The 24,159-nt window shown below is 37.1% G+C and overlaps 1 protein-coding gene and 1 long non-coding RNA gene across 2 annotated transcripts in view; one reads left to right on the plus strand and one right to left on the minus strand.

The window, feature by feature from the left end:
• Nucleotides 1–24,159, minus strand: part of slc8a1b (solute carrier family 8 member 1b) — a gene marked incomplete in the record, with an annotated part of 193,414 nt that overhangs the window by 31,003 nt on the left and 138,252 nt on the right. Inside the window, 2 exon segments of the mRNA XM_024296556.2 lie at nt 4,795–4,894; nt 11,243–11,388. Coding sequence (XP_024152324.1) covers nt 4,795–4,894; nt 11,243–11,388 — 246 coding nt within the window.
• The window catches only part of LOC118599720, a 71,803-nt gene that overhangs the window by 9,422 nt on the left and 38,222 nt on the right, over nt 1–24,159 (plus strand). The gene's annotated exons all lie outside the window — the stretch shown is intronic.

The following is a 24,159-nucleotide window of genomic DNA, read 5'->3' on the forward strand; positions in this document are numbered from 1 at the left end:
TGTTTATTATTATTATTTTTTTTATTTAAAGTATTTGCCAACCACTTATCTGCAAATAATCACAAAATGAAATTTACATGACAACGCGCCGGATCATGGATCAAATAGTCTGCTTTTTGTGAAAAAGCGATCTAAACCAAAAAAATAACAAGATTAAAGTACTAAAAACAAATTGAATATGTATCTCTTTAGTAAAAAACTATGGTATAAGTGGGAATACAACCTAATGAAGTGTTTTAAAGGGAAAGAGAAAGACTGCTGCTCCGAGAGGTGCGATTAATTTGCATTAATAAATATTAACGAGTTAATCATAATTTTTGAATCGCGTGCGTTAATGCGTCAACATGCACGGTCCTAGTTTTTACCCTTTCACCCTTAAATCTTTACACCTCTTGCCCCTAAACTCAGTTAAAGCAGTTATGTTGTGAAATTTTATTTAAAAACGCAAGTAAAAGCTTATCCATCATGAGAATATCTGCTTTTCCTCTATAAAAACAGCCAGCATCCTCTATTTTATTGGTCAAAAGTACAACAGTGCCCTTTCTACCACATCTTCCTCTTTTCACTTCTCTGACCTGCATTCTCTTTGATCTCAGAGTCTCAGCTGAGGCGTCGTTCGTGTCTTCACGCTCATCTTCCCTTCAAGTATCATTGTTTTCCACATCGAGCGTGTTTCTGCGAGGCATTTTCACACTGCTGGGCTTCTCTCCCTCTCTCTGTCACTTTTCGTTTGCATGAAATATTCTCTGCTGCTCTCTTCTTTCTCCGTCTTCATGTGACATTAAATATTATCCCGGCTTAAAGCAGATTCTGGCAGCGATGGTGACATTACTTTCAAATCTTCCTGTCTTTAAGGATCGACATCAGTACATGCTGTATTCATATCCTTGTTTGAACTGTGCACTTTAACAATAAAAAGGGAGCATTAAAACCAAAGGTAGCACCCAAAGAGCCGATGTTAAAGTGGCATTTTTGCTAAACTGAAGCTTAAAATATGGATATGATATTTTTTAAAGAGTTACCCGACAACAGGGATTTTCATAAAAGATTTATTCATATAACTAGAGAAGAAGATTGCAAAAAGAACAAAGTAGACCGTCATCATGATCACTTTATCATCATAAACGTCCTTTCTATCTCATGTTGTTACTCCCATCACCTCCCATCTGGTCGGTGTTTCTCTGTCCAAACAACCGAAAGAGGTCCATCATGTATCGCCACACACATGCACACCCACACAGCTCAGAGTGGCCTTTAAATCTCATATTGTCACCTATGAGATTTCTGATATTTTGGATCTAATGATCATGAGTTTGCCCAGCGCAAAGGACAGCACAGACCCCGTATTTAAATTGATAAAATCCAACTATTTTCTCTAAAATGTATTGAGCCTGAAAAGGAAAAAAAAACACTCCAATTAAAATAATGTTTTTGATGATTTTAACATGTTCTTATCAGGTTTTTTTTTCATGATGGAGGACATATATAAAGAAAATTAAGATGAAAATTGCATTTCTTTGTTCAAAAAAGCTGTTACAAAAACCCTGTGCTCCCTGCTCTGCTCCATTCTGATGTATCCACTTACAGACGAATTAGATTAGATTAGATTAGATTAAAAATGGTTTATTTCAACCTATCAAAAGAAAAAAAACGTAAATTCATATGCAATGCAATCAATCATCAGAAGTTTTAAAAAGTTCTAAAAAAGGTATAATCATGATCAAAAGATGATCGGAGTGGGACTTTAAGGGTAAATTATAATATAATGTCCCAGTGATTAGTTGCAATTAATCACGTCTTTCATTGTTAAAATTCAGCAATAAATCTAAAAGCTTTTTATTATAAATATTATATCAACTAAATAGGTTACAATTATTTTTATTACTATTTTTAGCACCACTATTTCTACCATAAGTACTGGTTCAATAAAGCACTGAGTATAAATGTCATACAATGAAATCAAAGCAAATGGAAAAGTAGGCTGTTACATTAATAGCCCCTCATTAATGCTTTAATGTTTTATCTTGTGAGCTATAAAAATAAATCCTCCACACAATTTTGAGCCACAATCACAACGATGTGTTGTCTGAGTAACATTAATCCGCTGAACAAGTAGCCAAAATATTACAGTTTTTGATCAAAAGCAGAGTAGTAAATTTTCCTGTCAAATTGAAGTAGTCCAAGCACATACACCGATGTTAACTCTGAGGTTATTGAAGTTTCCATCAATGGCCAAAAATCTCCAGTGAGAGCAACAGATGGTGTACCACTGTCACTTCTGAAAATGTCTCTTTCATACACCTCCTGTCTCCTTGTAATAGTGGCACTTAGGGAGCATCTTCAGTGCCATCATCTGCTGAAAATGTATGAAGTTCCCTCTTAATGACATCTTACAACACTAATTGTTCTGCAATCTGCTATTCACTGTAGCATTGGTTAGCTTGTGTTGCTTTTGTTTATCTAAACATCCTCTATATAGTCTATTAGTGGCCTCGTACCTTTTGTTTTGTAGAATGAATTTCCAAAACTGTGGTGAACAAATTTTCCTTGGAAAAGAGAGGAGTATAGGGTAAAATATAAGAGTGGAAGGAGGAGCACACAAGCTGATTAAATCTTGTGCAAACATATTCTGAAAGAGACTGGCAACAGCAAAGTTTTGGGTGGGGAAAGTGTGACCAGACACCATTGGATGGTGGTGTTTTGGATGACTCTGGTGGTGAAGAAGATGAACAGGACAAAAGCAGAGCAGAGGACAGTGTGATGAAAGGAAGAGTGGTGTGTATCTTTTAGGGAGGAAATGAAACAAACTTGTGGTGATCAAGATGTTCCTCCAGACAGCTGGACTGCTACAGCTAAAGAGATCAGGGAGACTGGGAGGAAGGTACTTGGTATATCATCTGGAATAAGCAATGAATATAAGGAGACGGTGACGGAATGACAACGTTCTTGAGTGGGTTGTGAGGAAAATGTTGGCTAAGAAAACGTGGGACACAGAGGACAGAAGACAGTTGTACAGGAAGATGCTGCCCAAGGTCAAGATGCTAAAGATTGAAACAATGGAGATGTGAGGACATTGATGACCAGTTAGACAGTTAAGGACATGCAAACATGTTGATCGTTAGATAGATTCCACATGTGTGAAGGCTTTGCTTATCTGTTTGCTGTGGTGATGGACAGACTGATAGATGGGGTTAGACAGGAATCTCCATGGGTCATGGTGTTTGCAGATGACATTATGAACAGTAATGACTGCAGGAAGCAAGTGGAGAAGCATCTAGAGAGGTGTAGGGTTGTTTTCGAAAGAGGAGGAGTGAAGGTCAGCTTCGGCAAGCCAAAATATACGTGTGTGAATGAGACTCAGAGGTAAGGAAGGTAGAGGACTTTAAGTATTTTGGATTAACAGTCCAGAGTAACAGAGAGGTTGGAATAGATGTGAAGAGTTGTGATAATATGTTGGAACAGGTGGAGGAAGGTTTCATGTGTGATAACTGGCGAAAAAGTTTCATCAAAAATGAAAAGAAAGACGAGAGTAGGTGTAACAGCGGTTGGCGCTCTTGCCTCACAGCAAAAAGGCCCCGGTTCAAGTCCCGGCTGGGGGACCTGAAGCAGAATCTCTAATGGGGTGAGAGTTTGAATTTCCTCCTCAGGCATGTGTGGGTTTTCTCTGGGGACTACGGCTTCCTCCCACCGTCCAAAGACATGTTTCATAGGGTTGATTTGTTTCTCTAAATTCTCCTTAGGTGTGTATGGGTGTGTGATTGTGGTCCTGCCTTTGCCCACAAGTGGTCGAGTATGGCTCTGCCAGCCTTGTGACCCCGAAAGGGACAAAGCGAGTTTAGAAAATGGATGGAAGAAGACGGTACTGAGGGCAGTCATGTTGTTGGTTTAGAGACTCATAGACTCAGAGAAAGAAATAGGAGGCAGAGCTGAAGATGTTTAGGTTCTCTTTGGGAGGGACAGGGATGTAGATCAGGAATGAATCCATCAGAGGACCAGTTCATGTAAGATGTTTTGGAGTAAAAACAGAGAAGTAGAAGTAGTGAAGTAGGTTGGACATGTTGATGGAAAGTGAAGGAAAGGGACAGTGATTATGTTGGTAAATTGTGCTGAGACTTGAGTTTATTAGGAAAGAGGGCTAGATCAGGGATAGGTAACTCCAGGCCTTAAGGGCTGAATTTCTGCATGTTTTCCAACATGGCCTGCTGTAGCCTGTTTGAATTGGCTGGACACACCTGAACCAGGTAATCAGTCATGAGGTAGGCTTAGATATCTGGAAATCATGTGGGCACAGTGGCCCTCGAGGCCTGGCGTTGCCTGTCCCTGGCCTAGAGTAAGACTATATAGGCTGTTTATTGAATGTTATCAAGAAAGGGCATAAGGTTAGTTGATGTGAACAAGGAGGATGTATAGCATAGAATTATATAAAGGTGGATGGTGTGACCTTTAACACTTGTGCTATCTTATGGGGTCCAGATGACCCAACCCTGATATTGATGTGTGATCCTTCCCATGACAAAGGTGGACAGGATTTTATGTCTGCATCGGACACCAGTGAAGATAAAAAAATCCTTGAAACAAAGTCACTATGCTGTCTTGTGGCATCCAGATGACCCACTTTAAATGTAAATGTGGCAGTGTTTCATTAGTGTTAGTGTATCTAACTGAAAACATCCCATGTTGTCATAGAAAAATGCAAACAAATGCTTTAGCTTTTACATCCATTATTTCTCTCTGTAATTAGTTACTCCCGATTGACGGGTTAATATCTTAGAATTAAGTTAGCATTAGCCTTACCTGCGCTCACAGTGATGGCTTCTATGAACTGATCTCTCCAACTGTTGGTTCCTACCAGCAGAGCCAGGTTGGTCTTCTTTATGAGCTTGTCCACTGTGTTCTGCCGAAAGACGAGACAGGAAAGAAAAAATAAGTCGCATTATCATCTTTTGTTTGGTAAACAAACCTCTCCTACCTGAAGGTTTTGAGGAAAATGGAACTATAAAAAAGTCAAAGGGTGAAGGTTATGAAGAACAAAAAGTTCTGAAAGATTAGAACAGCAAAAAACAAAACAAAAAAAATATCCAACACAATAAAGACATGGGCTCTTTCATGTTTACTGCAAGATTTTTTTCCCCCAAAATAATTAAGATCAAGAGAAAATTCAGCACATAGTAAAATAGACCAGCTTCAGCATTCCGTCTTTCATTTTTACTTCTATTTCCCTAAAATTTCCATTTAATCTGTCCTTCTGTTCCATTTCTTTTGATGTTTTCTTCAAAAAGATTTCACTTTAGAAGATTAAGACTACACACATTATAGCCTGTACACACACACACTAATAAGTAAAGCAGTAGGGGATTGCTGTTACTCTATTTCTGTACACTTTAGAAAGAAACTGGGGTGCTAATTGTGTTAAAAGGAGCTTAGGGATCTTAATAGTGCCTTGCCGTTGCAGTGGACCCAACACACAACCGGCTTTATTCCGCCTTTTGTATGTGGAGCATTTGTTTAATCGCTCACAGCTGGGTTTTTGGAAAACGGCCTTTCCTATTCTGTGCTGCACCACTATTTTTATCTTGCTTGGGTTCATTCTCCTCACTTTATTACTTAAGACTCAGCATGAATATGCGTGTTTGGAGCATTCTATTACCAGTATATGGTGCTTCAAACCCTCAAGGCATCAATAGTGGGAGCAATAATTGTCCTGTTTGATCTTGCATCTTGTTTTTTTCCCAACATATTGATATGTGTCTTCGTTTTGTCAGGAAATCATTTGGAATTCATTAATTATACATGTTTGTAATATAAAAAAAAACTTAAATGCACTGTCATGGATTTTAAAAACAGCTGTGCAATACGTTCACCTTGCACTCTCTCTGGCTTGTCTCCAGCCATCACTGGCAGCTGAAGAGGCGTAATGGAATAAGACTGCACGTCACGATGGTTTTTGTGCTGGAAATCCTCTGCAGACCACTTCAATTTTTATCCCGAGTTACGAAACAAATCCAGTGCTGCCCGAAATGTTGTTCAAAACCCACAAATCTGTTTCGCCCCGATAACAGACGTGATGTCTGGCGATGGCTTTTTCCCTCTACTCTCACTCCTCTTGACCACACACTGATCTCCCCTGAAGGGATGACACCACCTCTGTAATAGATCATTTTACAGATCTAAAGAGGCATGACTGAGTGTCACACACTGATGCTGATGTTGGTTCTAAACCCAACACAAACACAAGTATCTTAACCAAACAATCAGTAAACAGATGTTCTGGTTTTCTTCATAGTCACATACATTTTTTGATACTTTTGTACATGCATTTATCAAATATTTGTTTTGAGTGATTTTAACTTCTCTTTCTTTAATCTTCTTGCTTGACATCGTGTACAGCTCGGTATCAAGAAACTGGATCTGAGCCCCAGCTGAAGGCTGTGAGGAGCGGATATAATGCAGATACTTGAAGAAACCGGCGCCACAAACAGGATGATAGAGAATCTGACATTAGTGATAGTAAAAACCGGTCTGTAGCTGTCCTTTCTCCCTACCTTCAGAGCTATAGATTTAAATGTAACTAGGGAACGGCCTAAACAGAATAAAAAGACAAGGCCCCGGACAGAGAACTTCAGAGCATGGAAGAGACGGCTGTCCGATTCTCCTTCCAAGTATTTTGAACTAATCTCTGTCTTGTCTTTCTTGCAGTAGCAGAGAAATGTTTAAGTTTTTCAATGGATCTGTTTATATTACCCAACAGTCTTTGACATAAACTGCTATTGAAGTCACAAAAACAGGAAAAAAAGGATGAATACATTTGTGTTGGAGCACATTTGAGGGAAAAAAAAAACTGCCACAGTTTTTGCCATCTCAGCACAAAGACAATGGTTCCAGTATCTTGGAGTAGGAGCTGTCTTGTGCATGAACTATTTCTGCTCAAATGATCTAACAGCCTACAAAACGGAGCACATCTTTAGAAAGCTGTTTGCCGATTATAGAAATATGGAGATTTTGTTTCTTGGACTCTGATTTTTTTCATCTTTTTATGATATAACCAGGGCAGAAAATGAGATGCTGCTCATTCTAAAACCACTATACGCTGAAATGTTTCTTTTAAGTAATTTACCCAAGTGTCAGACATCTTATGCCATCAGCCTGCTGTGCTCTTGTTCCACCATTACATAGTTTCACGTCTGCTGCTACCTTTGAGGTGGCCTCAGAGGTGTCTCAAAGGCAGAATGTGAAGCTGCTTTGTGACGATTCGGTTCACTCAGCACACCACAGCAGAAAAAAGGGATTGGCCATAGATTATGGTTCAGTTGCTCTGACAGCACATATCATGGAAGTCACTTTCCGAGTAAGAAAACAGAAGACACCTTTCAGGACCTGCTGTTCAGACATAAGGTTGAACTCCTGCTTGCTTCAGAGAGTGACTTTCATCTAGTTGAAACAGGCGGCTCTGTGAAGATTCTCGATTTCTCTGGTGTTGTGTGTGACCCAGTTTGCCCAGAGAGAGCCTGAAAATACAGTTGGTTGTCTCCACCACAGTCTGGGCTGTGAAGTATTAGTGAGATATGCGTCTAATACGGTGATCAGAGGCACTGGAGAACCTCAGGGTAAATATGGTCACCTACAACAAATCATGCAGATTCTGTGCATGGCGCCCTAGGCGAAAAGGGATTTGCCCTCCACCACACCACCGCCATTATCCAGAACAGGACCAGCGTAACTGCCTAGAATATGTTGCAATCAGTATTCATTGTTTTAACTCTCAAAACTTAAATAATAATCACTTATGATTATTGTTTAAAATGATACCTCCACAAGGCCGGGTTCAAACCAGGAACCTTTGATTTAGGAGGCAGTAGAGCTAACTACTGAGCTAGTGGACGACTTACGTAAGACAGCATGCTGCATTTTCAGAGAGGCATCTCCAGTGTTGAAATTTTAAAGATGTCCGTTTCTAATAGTTTAACGATAGTGGAAAAAGTTAGATTGCCAAGTAAATTTGTCTTTTTCGACCATAAACAAGAACATTTTTAAACCGCAATACAGGAAGGGGGATTTCCAAGCAATTGCATGTAAATAAAACAAGCAAACCTCCGGTTTGACCCTTTTTCCCTCCTCTTCCTTCCTTTTTTCAACATTAGTCAAGTTTTTGACCTTCTTTTTTATCCTTAAAGTTTTAAAGAAGCCCTAACAGCAACAACTAAAAAATATCTACTGATGTTTTAAGACTTTTTAAAGCTAAATTTCTTGTAGAAGTGTATTATCTTGAAAAGAGATTTTTAGAAACCAGAAGCTTAAAAATGCCAATTTCGCCCCAATTTGGAGCAATCTTAAAATATTGTGTAGTTTAAACCGGTCTTAAAGGACTGGTTTAGAACCGACCAATAATTAAATAAAATTACATTTTCCTTTAGGGATGAATGACACTTTTTTAATAAAGAAAAAAAAAAAAGATTTAAATGTCTATTTTAAGAGAGTAAAAACACTATTTTTATTAAATGTATTCAATCCTAAAGCATAGACAAAATTAAAATGGCAGTTATGTATGTCTTACAATCCTAAAATTACCTAAAATTAATCTCTCTGTTCTTAAGAACACAATCAACTTCATCCCGTTTTATTACCAGAGAAAGAGACAAATGAATCTTTCTTATACCTTATCTCTTTCTTTCACTGGGAGCTCAGTTATCTGCTGCTGGATCTAAATCTCATCTTGGACTGAAATTGAGATTCTCCTTCTCTAAGTAAACTCCACTTCCTCTAAGTTTACACCTTTCTTTTCCCCTTCTTTTAATGTCAAACACTTCGGCACGCCGCTGCTCGCCAATGGGCAGTATTTCAGATAACCATAGGGTCCCGTTCCACACAGACACACACAAAAGCATCATTTCATGCACCGAAGCTCTTTACAAAGTATGGGATCCTGTCAAGTGGCAAGCTATTACTGGGAGCTATTCATTGTCTGTCTAGAATGAGCGTGTAGGTGGAGCGGCGGCAAAGAACATGCATTAGCACACACAGAGACACGCAATACGTAACATGGGTGGTAATTACATTTAAGTTTGTCTTAAGAGTATGCGTGGGAGGAAGATAGCAAGGATGCAACCCGGACCCATTACGCAATTATTTCCTGGATGTGTTAGAAAGGTTTGTGAGCGTACAATACTCGTGGGAGGTGGCTTTGTGCGGTTTTTGTGAGCATATGTGTTTTTTGTGTGGCACATTATCAGGATTTTCAATTCGGAACAAACCAGAGAATGACATTGTGTTATTGAATGCTGCACTTTGTTGCAATTGCTCCCATATTTATGACCAAGTCAACAAAACCTCGTCTGCAGAGTCTGCAGTCCAAACCTTTTCCTAAAAATGTAAAATTAGGTCAGACAAGCAGGAGAACTCATTTTAATGATGAAGACTTTTGCTGAAATTGAGAATAGAAAAACTCATAAATTGATGCATTGTGAGGTCTTAAATATTTTTAAGACACTTTAAATTGAATTCAATAAACTTTATTAGTCCCCTTGGGGGGGGGAGTTAAAAAGGAGCACCATGACCAAAACCTTAACGAAGAGTGCAAAAGAGAGCTAAGCTAGTAATACACTTTTGAGAACAAACACAATGGAAAGAAAGACTGAAATAAAATAAGAGCACAATCATTTACAGTATTTTTACTCCCATGAATAAGGCACAAATGCAAAAAAAAACAAAAAACCTTATATTTCCAAACTCATAGGATAAATGGGACATGCTGATTTTTTAATCTTACCATGACACTTATTTTTTCAAATATGTTGCAAAATCATAAAAATATTTAGTCTACCTTTAAAACTAGGTTCGCAAACGCCCTCAGCGATGTATGTTCAAGCAACCACTTTCAATGAAAAGTCTATGTAAATGTGTATAAATGCACATTTCAGACCTCCATGTTCAACACTCTGAAGACTCTTTTGGGCCTCAACATACAAAACGTGTAACATTGAACACTAGCTAAACCAGGCTGAACTTTGACCAATTGAGGACTTGGATTTGGTAGTGATGCAGTGAAACTCACCAAACTCAGAGCCAGACGCGGCGATGAGCCTGACGAAGTCTGCTTTTGTTTTTCAAATAAAGACTAACCAAGGCCTCTCCTGACATAATAGTAATCCATAGCCTATCTGCCCTTGCAAGAACAGTAACGATGAATCAAACCATTTTGTGGAAGACTTGCCCCGCGTTGTACTAAGCCTCTTCCAACTATAGCTGGCGGATATTGGCTAGTAAACCATAGCAAAAGAAAAATAAGCCCCTCCCTACTTGTACAGTGTGAACATAATGGTCTAAACGTGCGTTTGCGATCTTGAACGAGCTACAAATGCCTGGTGTGTACATAGCTTAAATGATTTCTTTTCTTTTCTTTATCACAGTTTGATTAATAATAATGTCTGTTCCATATTTTTTTTACTCTGTAAACTTCAAATTTCACTTGACCTTTATCTATTTTCATGCAAAATAGCTCAAAATATGATTTCAGTTTGACCTTTAAATCTGTAAAAGAAAAAAAAAAAAACTCTTTTTTTTTCTTTTTTTTTCCTGCAAAGGATAAGGTTTGAGAATGGGAACGAATGCATCCACATTGTCACAGGAGCGTATTCTCCAAATCTAAAGTAGATTAAAACATTCTTTGAAAAGATTCCCTTTAGTAATTTTGACCAATTCAGGGACATATTTTCTCCTTTTACATCCCCCTGTGGAAAAGAGACAATAGAGTTATCACAAAAACTCTTTGCCTTGTGCTTACCTCGTCTTTTAATGGTGAGTCAGTTCTCATTTAACTGATTTTTATTCATCCATTCTGATACAAATACTCTATGAATGGGAGTTTTCTGTGATGAATCAACTTCTATACAAGGAGTTTGTTTCATCATAAGAAATTCATGTGTATGAGTGCAGGCTCAATGAATCCATATTAAAGCACAATAAAAACAAAGACAGTCACAAGAAAAAAACAACTTCATAAATTAAAAAGAGGATCTGGAAAGACAATGCTTCACTAATCCAGTAGAATATTTCTTTGTCTTTTTGTTCTGGAGGGTTTTGTAGGATTAAACTAAACATGCCAGTAAAACACTGACAGGTTTATTAGAGTTCCTGTCAGGAAAATTACATAAAGAGCCTCTTGACAAATGCAGACAGAAATGAGTTCAGTCAGACAGACGGATATTCTTCTCTTTTCATGGCCAGACAAACTCACAAAGAGCCATACCTTGAACTCGTACGATTCCTCGATGACCACCTCCAGCTTGACATGATCTCCCAGCATGGGGCGGCCCATCTCTGCAATGCGCCGCTTCTCTTCATCGCTTCCTGTCAGCGGCTCCTCTTCCTCCTCATTTTCCTCCTGCTTTTCCTCTAGAAAGGTTACAAGACAACAATGTCTGTTAGCACAATCCAGATGACTAGAGTGGCATTAGAAATTTTGGTTTAAATCACACGCGTCAAAGTCGAGGCCCGGGGGCCGGATCCGGCCCTCCAGATCATTTTATTTTATTGTTATTAATGGCCTGATGTTCTAACTTGTATGATTTTGACAAAATATATTTTTATGGAGAGTAAAATATTGAAAGTTATTTAAGATTTAAGTATATTTATTCTGAAATAATATTCCTGCCTTTTTATTGTTCATAATTATGTTAAAAAGGTAAATTTTTAAAGTTTTCAAAATAGGCATTCTGCTAACTTTCTGGAATATTTTGGCATTTACTAATATTTGTTTAGGCTATTTTGGAGTTTTAGCTAATATTTCAGGTACATACTAGCTGGTTAGGCTAATTTGGGCTTTTCTTTTTGAGTTTCATAGCCTGTTTTGAAGTTAAGCTAATATTCACACGCTAGACGTTTTGGCTAATTTTGGCCTTTTTTTTAGGATGTTTGGAGGTTTAGCTATTTTTTTCAGCTACATGGTAGCTGTTTTTTTCTTTTGTTTTTTTTTTAGGCTAATTTGGGATTTAGCTAATATTTTAGCTCACTATCAGCTTCAGCATCTTCAGCTATCTGGTTCAGTGTTTTCAGCCATTAGCTTTAGTATTTTCAGCTATCAATTTCAGCATTTTCAGCTATCAGCTTCAGCGTTTTCAGCTATTAGCTTTAGCATTTTGAGCATCTTCAGCGGCCAAATTCAGCTTACAGCTTTCACACTTGCATTATTGCAGGTAATGCTATATATCTAGTTCATGATTATATTAAAGTTACGGTTTTAAATTGTTAAAAATTTAGTTTTAGAGTGTTCAATAAATGTCTATCCTGTTCGTCCCCGACGTAAAGTGTGTTTAGGATTTTGGCCCCTTGTGTGATTGAGTTTGACATCCTGTCTTGAAGCCTCTGAAGAGAAATTAATCAATGGCTTATGTATGCAAATGAGTTCTTTAAAAAAGGGCTATGAGTTCAAGGTCTGAACGAAACTATCAGTTTCTATCATCTGAGACATCTTATGTAAAAGATTCTTAAAATTCTCTCAGAGAAGCAATATTTGAGCTAAAATTAAATTTCTATGACTTTATGTTTTCCGTCTAACAACATTTAGAGTCATTTTGTGGTTTTAATAAATAAAAAATAATTGACCACTTCTTTCCTCTGTCATTGAGATTCTCTGTGGAGCCAGAACTCTACTGGGATCAAACGGGAACAGAAAACGGGCTGTGATCACATTTTCCGTGGGGAACAGTTATCCATGCCACTGGCATCTATAATCATGCAGACCGTACCGCTGCGGGCCCACAGAAACTCCTCGGTCATTTGTTCCCTTTGGTTGAAATACAGCATGAAATCACAACTGTAACGTTGAGCCCAAACACTTTTTGTCACAATTAACAAAAAATATGTTTGTTTCACCCCATTTTTGCCAAATGTGTTGCATTTTATTCACTCCAAAAGTCTGCTGGTAATGACACTTTTGTTGTGTTGACCAGTGCTTTAAGTGCACAACAGGAAGTGGCAGTTCTCTCTTTTATGGAAGTCAAAACATAACATGCAGAGAATCTTGAATGTAAATATTGATCAATTAAATTAAGTCCTTTTTTCTTTGTGTGAATTTATTTTCTTGAAAATATAACAATCATAGTTAAAGTTTTTTTAGCCCAGTATTTGTGCGGGTAGTAGAAGTAGCAGTACTCTAAAGAGCTATTTTTAGAAGTGCTGGTACTGAGTACTGGTGAGGACTGGCTCACTTAAAGCACTGGCTATGACCCAAAAATAGTTGTATTTTCAACTAAAACACAGATTAAAAACAGTTTACATGTTTGGAAGATAAATATTCCAATATTTTTTTTATTTATTATTTAGCCTGTTACATTTGAATTATTTTTATTTAAATATTTTATTTTTCTTTTGGTTGGCCAAAAGATGTAAAGCTATTTTTGGACTGGCATGGATAAAATACAATCATAATAATAATAAATGCTCTTTATTTTGGTCACAAATCATATTTAGAAAGGTCAAAAGAAACCTCAAAAACATTGAATTATCTTAGCAAAATTAGGGAAATTTAGCTTTTTCCATCATTCTAGTCAAAAAGAGTGTTGCAAAAGCAGAAGGATGACCGATTTATCTCAATCAGTCAGATGGTTAAAAACAAAGATCCATTTAAGGTGAAGACCTTAAATGGATCTTTGACTTTAATCGTCTATTTACATAATGGAACCCATTATTTTTAGCCTTTTGCAAAAATAGAAAAAAAAAAAAAATCAATGAATCTCTTCATTCCTGCCAGCATCACCAGCTGTTGGTGAAGGTTATGGAGGATCACAAATATTTCATTATATATGACATTTTTCTATGTATTTCTTAGAAGAAAAGGTACTGCGTTTTCAGTTACATTTAGAAACCCTCTTTAGATATTGTGACTGAGATTGTTGTTTTCTTCTTTATTATCAATTTGAATTTTAGCTAAATGTTGTTGCTACTGAATCTAATAAGAAAAGACAAGAAAATAACAAGTTGTTCCCAAAACAACTGTATTTTTAATAGGATGGTGAAGCAATTTAAAACGGATGCAAGTCCAGAAAGTCCAGAACATGTCCAGTTCTTTTCCTGTGACCTTTCCTTCCAAGGAGTAACAAAGAAGTATTTGTTGTCTTAATAGTTTTCTGTCAGTTCAAATGTGACCTATTCTCCTGCGATAATTACATCTCCATGTTGTTTTAGTCGAGTCGCACACATGTCCAACGCCACGCTAACCGTGATTTAATGAACTCAATTAGGAGCCAGGACTGCATCTCACGTGGGACACAGATGACCTGCTCTCTCCTTGTTAGCTGTGCTCCCCGCCGTTTAGCCTAAGTGTAAATGATCCCGACAGGTTGTTCGCTGCAGAGTAAGATGCTGCTCTCCCTGTCAGAGCGGCTGTCTCAACCATTTATCATTTAAGCCCCTCCCACCACATCCTTCACTTTCTCCTTCTATAGCTTCTACATGAGTTACTGTTAAATTCATTCTAAAGTCACAATAAAATATGGATTTCTGGCTATTGATTTGGAAATGTATTTATTCATGGAGGCTAAGATGATTTTGTAAAATTTGAACCTATTGAAGCGGTGATATAACCTTAGTGTTGAGTCAATAAATAGCTTTTTTTGTCCATTATTCTTACTCTCATATTTCATTCAATTCTCTATAATTAAAACTTTTGTTTTTCAACAATTCACTATTTAGTTTCAACATCTTCTCCTTCAGGTTTTCCTTCAAGCTTCTCATTTAGTTATATTTCAAAGAAGCTTAAAGACAGATTAGAAGAATACACGTTCATTAGCAAGTTTTCTGAAAAGCTATTAAATTACAATACTGGCATTTTTATCGTGAACAATATTATAATAAAGTTTCTTCTCACACAGAATACTTCAATGGCTCAGATTATTGCAGAAGTTATTTGATTTTCTTATTTTTCTTTGGAAGAGATTTCACATAATTTTCTTTATTTAATCTCAGCTTTTGTTGAATTAAAAGTAAGTGAGGTGAATTATTTTAAGTGGGCACATATAGGCTGTTTGTGAACATTTATGAGCGGTTTTGGCATTTCTGACCACAAATATGATAAGACATGAGACTTCCTGTTTCATAGAGTCTGTAGTTGATATGTCAGAGTTTAAGTGCCATCGTAACAGGAAAAAACAAACAAAATAATAAAATATAAACAAGAATTGTGTTGTAAAAGTGTGAAACATGATCAAGTTTTTGTGAGAATAAAGTTGTAATATTTTTAAGAAAAAAGACAACATTTACATGAATAAAGTATTAAAATTATGGGAATTAGTTATACTTTTAATAAGAATAAAGTTGTAAAATTATAGGAAAGAAAGCCAATGTTTTACAAGAATAATGTCATAAAACTAGGAGAAAAAAGTCACAATTTTATGAGAATGAAGTCATAAAATTTTAACAAAGCAAGTCAATGTTTTACAAGAATAGTCTCATAAAATCTGAGATAAAAAGTCACAATTCTGTGAGAATAGTCATAAATTTTAGGAAAGTAAGCCAACATTTAACAAAAATAAAGTCTTAAATGATGAGAAATCACGATTTAATGGTAATACCGTCTTGCTTTTGTTTTCCACCTTAACCTCCGACCACTAGATGGCAGCAGAGCACACTGAGCCTCTTTGAGCAGCTCCACATCACAACCAAAACAACAACAAAATCTGTTAAATGTTCCGTCAGCCTCGCCGTTTTGGTTGTTATGAGACATTTACTACTTAGTTTTGACTTGGATTGGGAACCAAACGTAAAAACTCTGCGCCACGTTGCTGCCAGTATCATACATAAATGCGGATTGTGGTGCTTCGTAGCGGCTCGTGCACGGAGCCTCCACCAAAAAAGGGAAATGTCGTAGCGATTAGCAGGGAAATACACATTTACTTCTGCTTTTGAGGAAACTTGAGCTGCAGCGCTGACATGTACATAATAAATCTTAGCCTCATTCACCCTGTCATCACACTCAAATGTTTCTGAAAAGAATTGGCTGCTTTTCCTTCAGGTTAATAAATTGTTTAAATGCTAGATTTTTATCTTGAAATCACACTTTTAGAATCTTATTAGTAATTTTTTTGTGGGAATTAGACAATATTGATTGTTTCCTTAAAAAACAAATATTTCGTAAAACTGCATGAATTTCTGGATAAAAGCAACTTGTATATGAGACACAGTCACTGTGCTTAATGCTGTGATCATTAAATAAAATTAATTTGACCATTTTATTACTATGAAATACATTAAAATTCAGGTAGATTTAATTCAAGTCATACTTTTAAAAAAATGAAAAATTGTTCTGATATATCATGATATATATCACATTGGGAGACATGTATCGGGATACGTATCGTATAGCCAGATTTTCGGCATAGCACACCTCTAGAAAACAAAAGAACATGGTAGAGGAGGCAGAAAATGCATGACTAATGGAAGAACAAAGAACAGACTCGAGACAAAATACTTCTTCCAAAGTCAGAAGAAGATGTGGATGTAGTGAAAAATTACAAAGTTTCAACATTTCAAAGCCAAAAAGGAGGAGCTTTTAGGGAGAAACTTCTAGCTCTGTCATGAAGGAGTTAAGTAGATGACATTTAAGAGATGAAAGAATTAAACAGAATAGGGGGGAACACAGAACGCAAAAACTCAACACACAATTCTGACATGTCAGTCAATGGGAAAAGTGAAGACGAGAGGGAAACGATGAGAGGAAGACTTTGGGAGGAAAAGATATGAAACACAAAATGAAGTTTCAGTTATGAGCAAAAGAAGAATGACTCAGCAGGACTGACAGTATGAAAACAAATAAAAGTAAAACAAAAAAATTAGATCATGAACAAGAAAAAACTAGGGCTGTGAACTTTAACGCTGATTAATCAAAAAGAATTAAAGTGTTCATATTTATTAACACAAATTAATTACAAATGAATTACACGTTACGAAGAAACAGTCCTTCGTTTTGCCTCGGCGGTTCAGGCTTCCACGGCGTGCGTTAAACACTTCACCAGGAATTATCCCTCTTAAACGATGGACACTTGATAAATTTAAACCTTTCAGACGACAAAAATGAAGGAAAATGTTTTTCTCTGGCCCGTTTTTGGTCAAAAGATTGTGTGTGGGATCATTTGCATTGTTTTGTATGTATGTTTGTTTGTTGTTCTTATTCGAAAATTTAAGAAAAAAAAAAAAAAAAGAGTGCATATTGTGATATAAAATGTACCTAGTTAAATATTGTGAATAATCACAACACAAAAGTGTGATTAATCTAATATGTTTTTTAATCAAATGACTGCTTTAATTAAAAATAAACAACCTAAATGTGTGTGATTTCATATTATGATTATTAGATAATATGTGGTAAGCAAATACTGTGGCTAAAAAAATAACAATGCCATATTTTTCTTCTAAGTTTGTGATTAATTAGTTAAATATTTTTAATCGATTCCCGGCCCTAGAACAAACATTTTCTTAATGAATGTGAAAACAAAGGACATTGAACATTTACACAGAAGATTCTAAAATTTGCTTAACAGTCATCACTGACTCGTGACAATATTTTGCTACACAAACATCTTTTGTCGTCTAGTTTGGTGACTAAATACATCATTACTGTTCAGGTGAGTATTTTTCTTCTTTTAGAGTCCATTATTGGCTGTAAAATGTTCCTCCCTTTTCTTTGTCAGAGATTTTCAAGCATCCTTCTGTCTCTCACAGTGTGCCTCATGTTCCTGCTGGGAGTAAAACTGCACAGAGAAAACTGGGACTTTTCTACAAAGCTTCAATGATTCAGTGATTGTTGAACCTGCTGCTAAATTCTGGAATCCTATACTCCAGCTAATGCGCATTCGTATGTAAATATTTCTTTGATTTCCTCCTTTATGAGAGAAAACATTAGCTGCCCTCATTTGACTCCCACAGATAACATCTTTTTTTTATCATTCATGAAAGAATTATTTGTAAATGGGTTCTTCTATGTTAATCACTCATTTGTGGAAATTGTTTTCAAATATTCATAAAGGAAGTGTCAGATTTACATTTTAAACAGATTAAACAGCCAGAAAAGCCAAGTGGGCCCCGTTTGGCCCCAATGGGGTTTGTCCACAGTTTCTGTGGTGGCCCCACCTGTGTTTGACCACATTGGCTTTAGTGGACTCTCAGTGGGTAGGCTCGCTACGCTAGTCAGCCGCCAGGTGGACAATTTGGCCTGTTCACGGGCTAGGCTGTAGCAAGCTCCGCTGTAGCGTGCTTGTGAGCTCATGTATAGCGAGCTCCTCTGTGGCATGCTAGCAAACTCGGTTGAATTGAGCTGGCAAACTCCCCTGTAGCCAGCTAGCGAGCTCCGCTGGAGCATGCTAACGAGCTCATCTGTAGCAAGCTCTGTTGTATTGAGCTAGCGAGCTCCCAAGTAGCATGCTAGCAAACTCCGCTGTAGTGTGCCAGCAAGCTCATCTGTGTCGACCCAACATTCTCCGCTGTATCCAGCTAGTGAGCTCCTCTGTAGTATACCAGCAAGCTTATCTGTATCGAGCTAGAGACCATCGCTGTAGCGAGCTCCGCTGTATCGAGCCAGCAAGCTCTACTGTAGCATGCTAGCAAGCTCATCTGTATCGAGCTAGAGACCATCGCTGTAACGAGCCAGCAAGCTCTACTGTAGCATGCTAGGAAGCTCCACTGTAGCATGCCAACAACCTTGCCTGTATCGAGCTAGCGAGCTCTGCTGTAGCGAGCAGATCCGCTGTCCAGCTGGGTAGCGTAGCGGGTCTACCCACTGAGAGCCCACTTCAGCCATTGTGGGCAAACACAGGTGGGGCCACCACAGAAACTGTAAAACCCATATTTTCTGCCCACTTTTACACCAAATGGCTCACTGGGATAAAGCTGTCATTACTCGTCTGATAATTAAGTACAGCAGATGCATTTGTTTTCATTATTCCCTGCAATTGTTGGGGTTATATCGATCCATGTGTCTGCATCTAACTCATTCAAAAAACTCTCTAAATGTTCAAACTAATGATGGAACCTCATCTGGGAGAAACTGATGAGGACGACCACATCACAGACAGCTCGGAGTCTCTAATTACTTGACAGTGTTTTGACACCATCTTCAGTTCTGGGGTTAATTATGATGTTGGGCTGCACCCCATAATTAAAAAGGATAAATAAACAAGAGTTACTGATATTCTGCTTTCCAAGTTGACGTCAAAGCATGAATCAAATCCCGGTTAATAATACTGTTTTTCTTGTCTGATAGAAATGTTGTCTTCTCACTCTGACTTTACTGAGCGTGTCCATGCATGCCGGGCTCCGTGTGTGCATGTGAGATTGTTCGGACACGGGGTCACCACCCTCCACTGGGTGCTTGTGTTTTCAGCTGTTCTCACTCTTGGCGCTGCTCTGGCCTAACGCTGTGCTTTGGTTGCGGCCGGATGACTGACGGAGGTTCGGCGCGCTCTGCCTCCTGCTGTCCTGAGGCTCTGCCGGTCCCAATCAAAAAACCAGAAGAAAGTTCAGAAGCTTTGAAGAACAAAGTCTGATGTTACCCCAGAGTGTTGAAGAACTTCTCTTTTGGTTCCTTCATGTCTTAAACTTTTTTTTGGTAATATTTGAAAATTATTAGTTGCTAATTTAATCTGCCTCCCGCACAAACAGACCCGGAATGAGTTTAAACCCACTTTCTGAATGTTGTTGCAATGAGAAAGCGACTCAGAAAAAGAAATGTAAAAATTAAAAATTCAAGTTTGTTCTATTGAATTAATTCTTTTAGAAATTGAGTTGTACAACTGTAAAACATATATTAAAAATATTTAATTATGAACTAAATTAAACTTTTGCCGAATTTTTAAATGTTTTTAAAAGTAGCATTTTTGGGGGGTAATTTTTTTATTTTCATGATAGATACATTATACTCTCTTTGAAGGCTGTGTAGGAGTATTTGACCTGAAGCTGGACTGATGCTAAAAATGTAGATTTCCTATGATTGCTATTATTATTACCATTCACTATATATGCCATTTCCATGCAACTTGCTATTGACATGGTGAACTAAATTACAATAATAATACCTTCTAGAAAAGTTGCATTGCCTGTGATAATGCTTGTGTGAAAGCTGATTACTAAATGTGGTTACTGAAGAAATTTACTGTAATTGCTGAAGGAATTTGCTAAAAATGGTAAAGCTATTTGCCTAATGCTAAAGTTGCTGATGATTTAATGTTGCAGAAATTGCAGAATGTGCACATAGAAGTTGAAGAATTTCTTGGAAAAAAAATGCTAAAAAAAATAAAAATGCATGAAAAGTTATGAACCTTGAATTTACTCAAAACCTCAGTAGATGTCAAATTTTCTAAAAAAATAAAATAAAAAAGTGACCACATTGAAAAAAATTCTAGCTTAAATCTGAATTAGCCCAAAAGGCTAACACGTAAATAAAATATTAGCTTAATTCAAAATAACCACAAAAAACCTCAGTAGATGCCAAATAGCCCCCAAAGCTAGCATGTAGCTAAAATATTAGCTTAACTCAGAATTAGCCTAAAAAACCTCAGTAGGTGCCAAATTAGCCAAAACATTAGCATGGCGCTGAAATGGTGCCTTAAAAACATCAGTAACATTAATGTCCTTAACATGCTGAACGCTTTGATACCAAACTTGCATAATTTGGAGAAATATTTGAAGATTTGCTGGAAAAAGAAAAAAATCACAATTTGCGAAAAATTTCAATAATTGTGTAAGTAAAGGCAAAAGCAGGAATGTCCTGAACATGCTGAATGTTTTTATTTGCATAAATATGAAAAAAATCCCCATTAATTTCAATTAGGCTGGTAAAATTGCATGAATTGCGTAAAATCGCAAAAACCGTAAAATATATGAATACTTAAATACAAGCAAGTGCAAAATTTTAAGTTTATTCCTCTTACTTTTCATTTTCTGTCACTTATCAATTGTGAAACATGTTATATTTCAGTAGAAACAGGGAAATGGCAGCAAAATTCAATGAAACCAGATCTTTTTGTTAATTTTCTGTGAAATATAAAATAGCAATAGCTTAAAAGAAGTCAGTGAAGGAAATGTCACATCTAGCTTTGGCTCAGTGTATAAAGTTGAATTAAAAGTACAGAAGAGTATCAGACGTTTATCCTCACCAACCAAAATTTAAACGACCTGCAATTTAAATGAAGATGAGTTTTACGGCTTTCGGTAAAGAAGCTGACTCTGTCTTAAAAGGCCAATTTAATAAAAATGTATTTAACAGCACATTTCTAATCCTCATCAACACCTATGGAGCAGATGTGAACAGTTTTGAGAGTCTGCCTCTGGGGTCAAATAAAAAATAATCTTATTTTGAAATGCTGCAATGTATCAGGGAAGATCCATTTTACTCTCAAAACTCTTAAAAGTTTTTTTTTTCAGTCTTAGAGGAGTCAGTCTATCAAGAATTAGTCATTCAACCACACAAAAGTGATTCCACAGACGAAAAATCCTGCAAGTGTGTGATGTTTAACAACTCAAAATGTGTTTTTAAGGCTTAATTTGGTAGTTAACAGTAATAATTTAAAGCCAAATTCCTGTTTACTGCATATTCACAAAATGTTTAATAATTCAAAAGTCGTAGGTTTTAATGAAAAACGTTCTAAAAACAAAGAAAAAAAAGTCTTCAGATAAAATATCATTGGAAAAACAAAAAAACAAAATTCCCTGAATAGAAAAAAAAACCCGACATAAACATGCTTGCCAGAGCCACAAACATGAGCTGGTAATAATGAGTACATGCACAACATATTGAAATGCACAGTCACACAAACACAAATGGGTCAAGGCCATAAAGCTTTAAGCAGGGCTCATTTAGCACAGAGAAGAACCACATCAGTTCATAAACACACTCATTAACCGCAGTGTGTGCGTGCGTGTTTGGATCCCCGAGGTGTTTGATCTCCTGACTGTCATAATGTGATTTACAGCCTTTGATCACTATAAGCGCTGCTGAAGGCCCATAAACACACACTGCCTTTAAAACAGTGATGGAAAAGCTCAGTGTGTGAGGAGAGTAAGAGACTGTGAGGGTCATAAAAAGGCCAAATGTTCTAAAATGTCTGGAGTGTTTCTATGAAATATTGGTGATTAATTCTTTTTATTTTGTACCCACTTTCATGGTTTTGATTCTAGATACTAATCACATTTTTTTTGTAATTTCTTTATCATCAATTGTAACCTAAAAACTGTAGGGGGCGCTGCACTGGGTATCTTTATAGCTGAGTCATATTTCATCACATAAGTACCAATAGCAGCATTTCCATTAAGCATATGCGTAAAACTTTATTAAGATATTAGTAAAACACAGTTTCGCAATTTGACAATGTTTCCATTAAATCATAATTATGGGAATGGACACAAACCAACTCATGATAAGTCGGCACATTCTCATTCAGTCGTCACATATTGACGTTTGGTGAAGGACCACTCCGGGTTAAAATTGACATTTTGGATTTCCCAGATTTGTTGTTTTTTGATGTGCTGGCTGATCCAATTAAATCACTGGCCCCAACCTTTGGGCCGCAAACCGGAACTGGTCCAGTACCGGGGCAAGGAGTGCACTGGTACTCTAACCCAGTACTGGTACCCCAACTCTATTGTAGTAACGGTACCGGTACCCTAACTCTAACCCAGTACTGGTACCCCAACTCTAACGTAGTACTGATACCCTAACTCTAACCCAGTACTGGTACCCCAACTCTAACCCAGTACTGGTACCCCAACTCTATTGTAGTACCGGTACCCTAACTCTAACCCAGAACTGGTATCCCAACTCTAACGTAGTAACAGTACCCTAACTCTAACGTAGTAACAGTACCCTAACCCAGTACCGTGGTTGTTTAGTTCAGGGGTCACCAACCTCTTGCCTGCGGATCTCTTCCAAAAATAGCACAACTCACCTCCGAGCTGTGTCTAAAATTAAATTTTATTCTGTTGCTATTTTTGTTTTAAATTACATTTGCATTTACATAGATTTCAGAATAAAAACGTCTTAAAAGTATGTTCATGATACATGAACTCTAGATAAATTTAGGTGACCTCTGACCTACTCCAGTTCAAAGATCATTAATTTAGTTAAAAATGCTGCAGATTTGGTCATTAGTTCAAACTGTGACAAGATTTAAAAATGTGTACCATATTTTCCGCACTTTAAGGCGCACCAGATTATAAGGTGCACCTTCAATGAATGGCCTATTTTAAAACTTTTTTCATATAGAAGGCGCAGCACATTTTAAGGGGCATAGAATAGCAATAAAAGCTACAGTAGTGGCTGGAGTTGCGTTATGCATCCACTAGACGCACAGTCACATGTCCCAGCATGCACTGCACGCTACTTCTACGGGTGAAAATGCTGCTTCTCGTAGTTGCGAGACCTGTTGCGGCTCAGTATCGATCCATATATAAGGCGCACTGGATTATAAGGCGGACTGTCGGTTTTTGGTGCGCCCTATAGAGCGGAACATACGGTAAGTTAATGTTTCTTTAACATTACGTAATTGATAAACATGGTACAACTTAGTGAAAATGGGACATTTTTACCATGAAATGTATAATGTAAGTGATGATCTGAAAATGTAACAATTACTGAGATGAATTAAGTCCAGAATATTGATATTTGTTTCCTAGCTTGTCATTGTTGATAATTATTTTGAGAAATCAGTGTCTTCACATGGAGGAGTATCATTATTCATTATTAATAATGCATAAGTAAAGGCGAACTAAGCAAATGTGTTATTTCTAAATGGTAGCCCTTCGTAGGACTCAGTACCCATGAAGTAGATCTCAGATTCAAGAAGGTTGGTGACCCCTGGTTTAGTTATTCAAACTTTATTTTTGTTGAGCAATTTTGAATGTATCAACGTCAGGTTCAACACTTTTTACTGCTACTTTGGTACGGCGGAGTCAGATGGTTACCTAGGAGACGACGGCTAAGAAGGTACGCCGATGATTGTTTATGATGTTTAGATTGTCAGGAAAACAGTATAAGAAGCTATTTGTTTCCCCTAAACTTCACTGTTTGTCACATTTCAATTTTTCTTTATTTTTGCAGCAACATTAATATTCATTATGATCAAATGTCATGAAATGAGCTCAAATGTAATTTTGCTGTAAATGTGACCAATGATGTGGACA

This window comes from Oryzias melastigma, linkage group LG15, assembly GCF_002922805.2.
Source record: "Oryzias melastigma strain HK-1 linkage group LG15, ASM292280v2, whole genome shotgun sequence".
Classification (NCBI taxonomy): domain Eukaryota; kingdom Metazoa; phylum Chordata; class Actinopteri; order Beloniformes; family Adrianichthyidae; genus Oryzias; species Oryzias melastigma.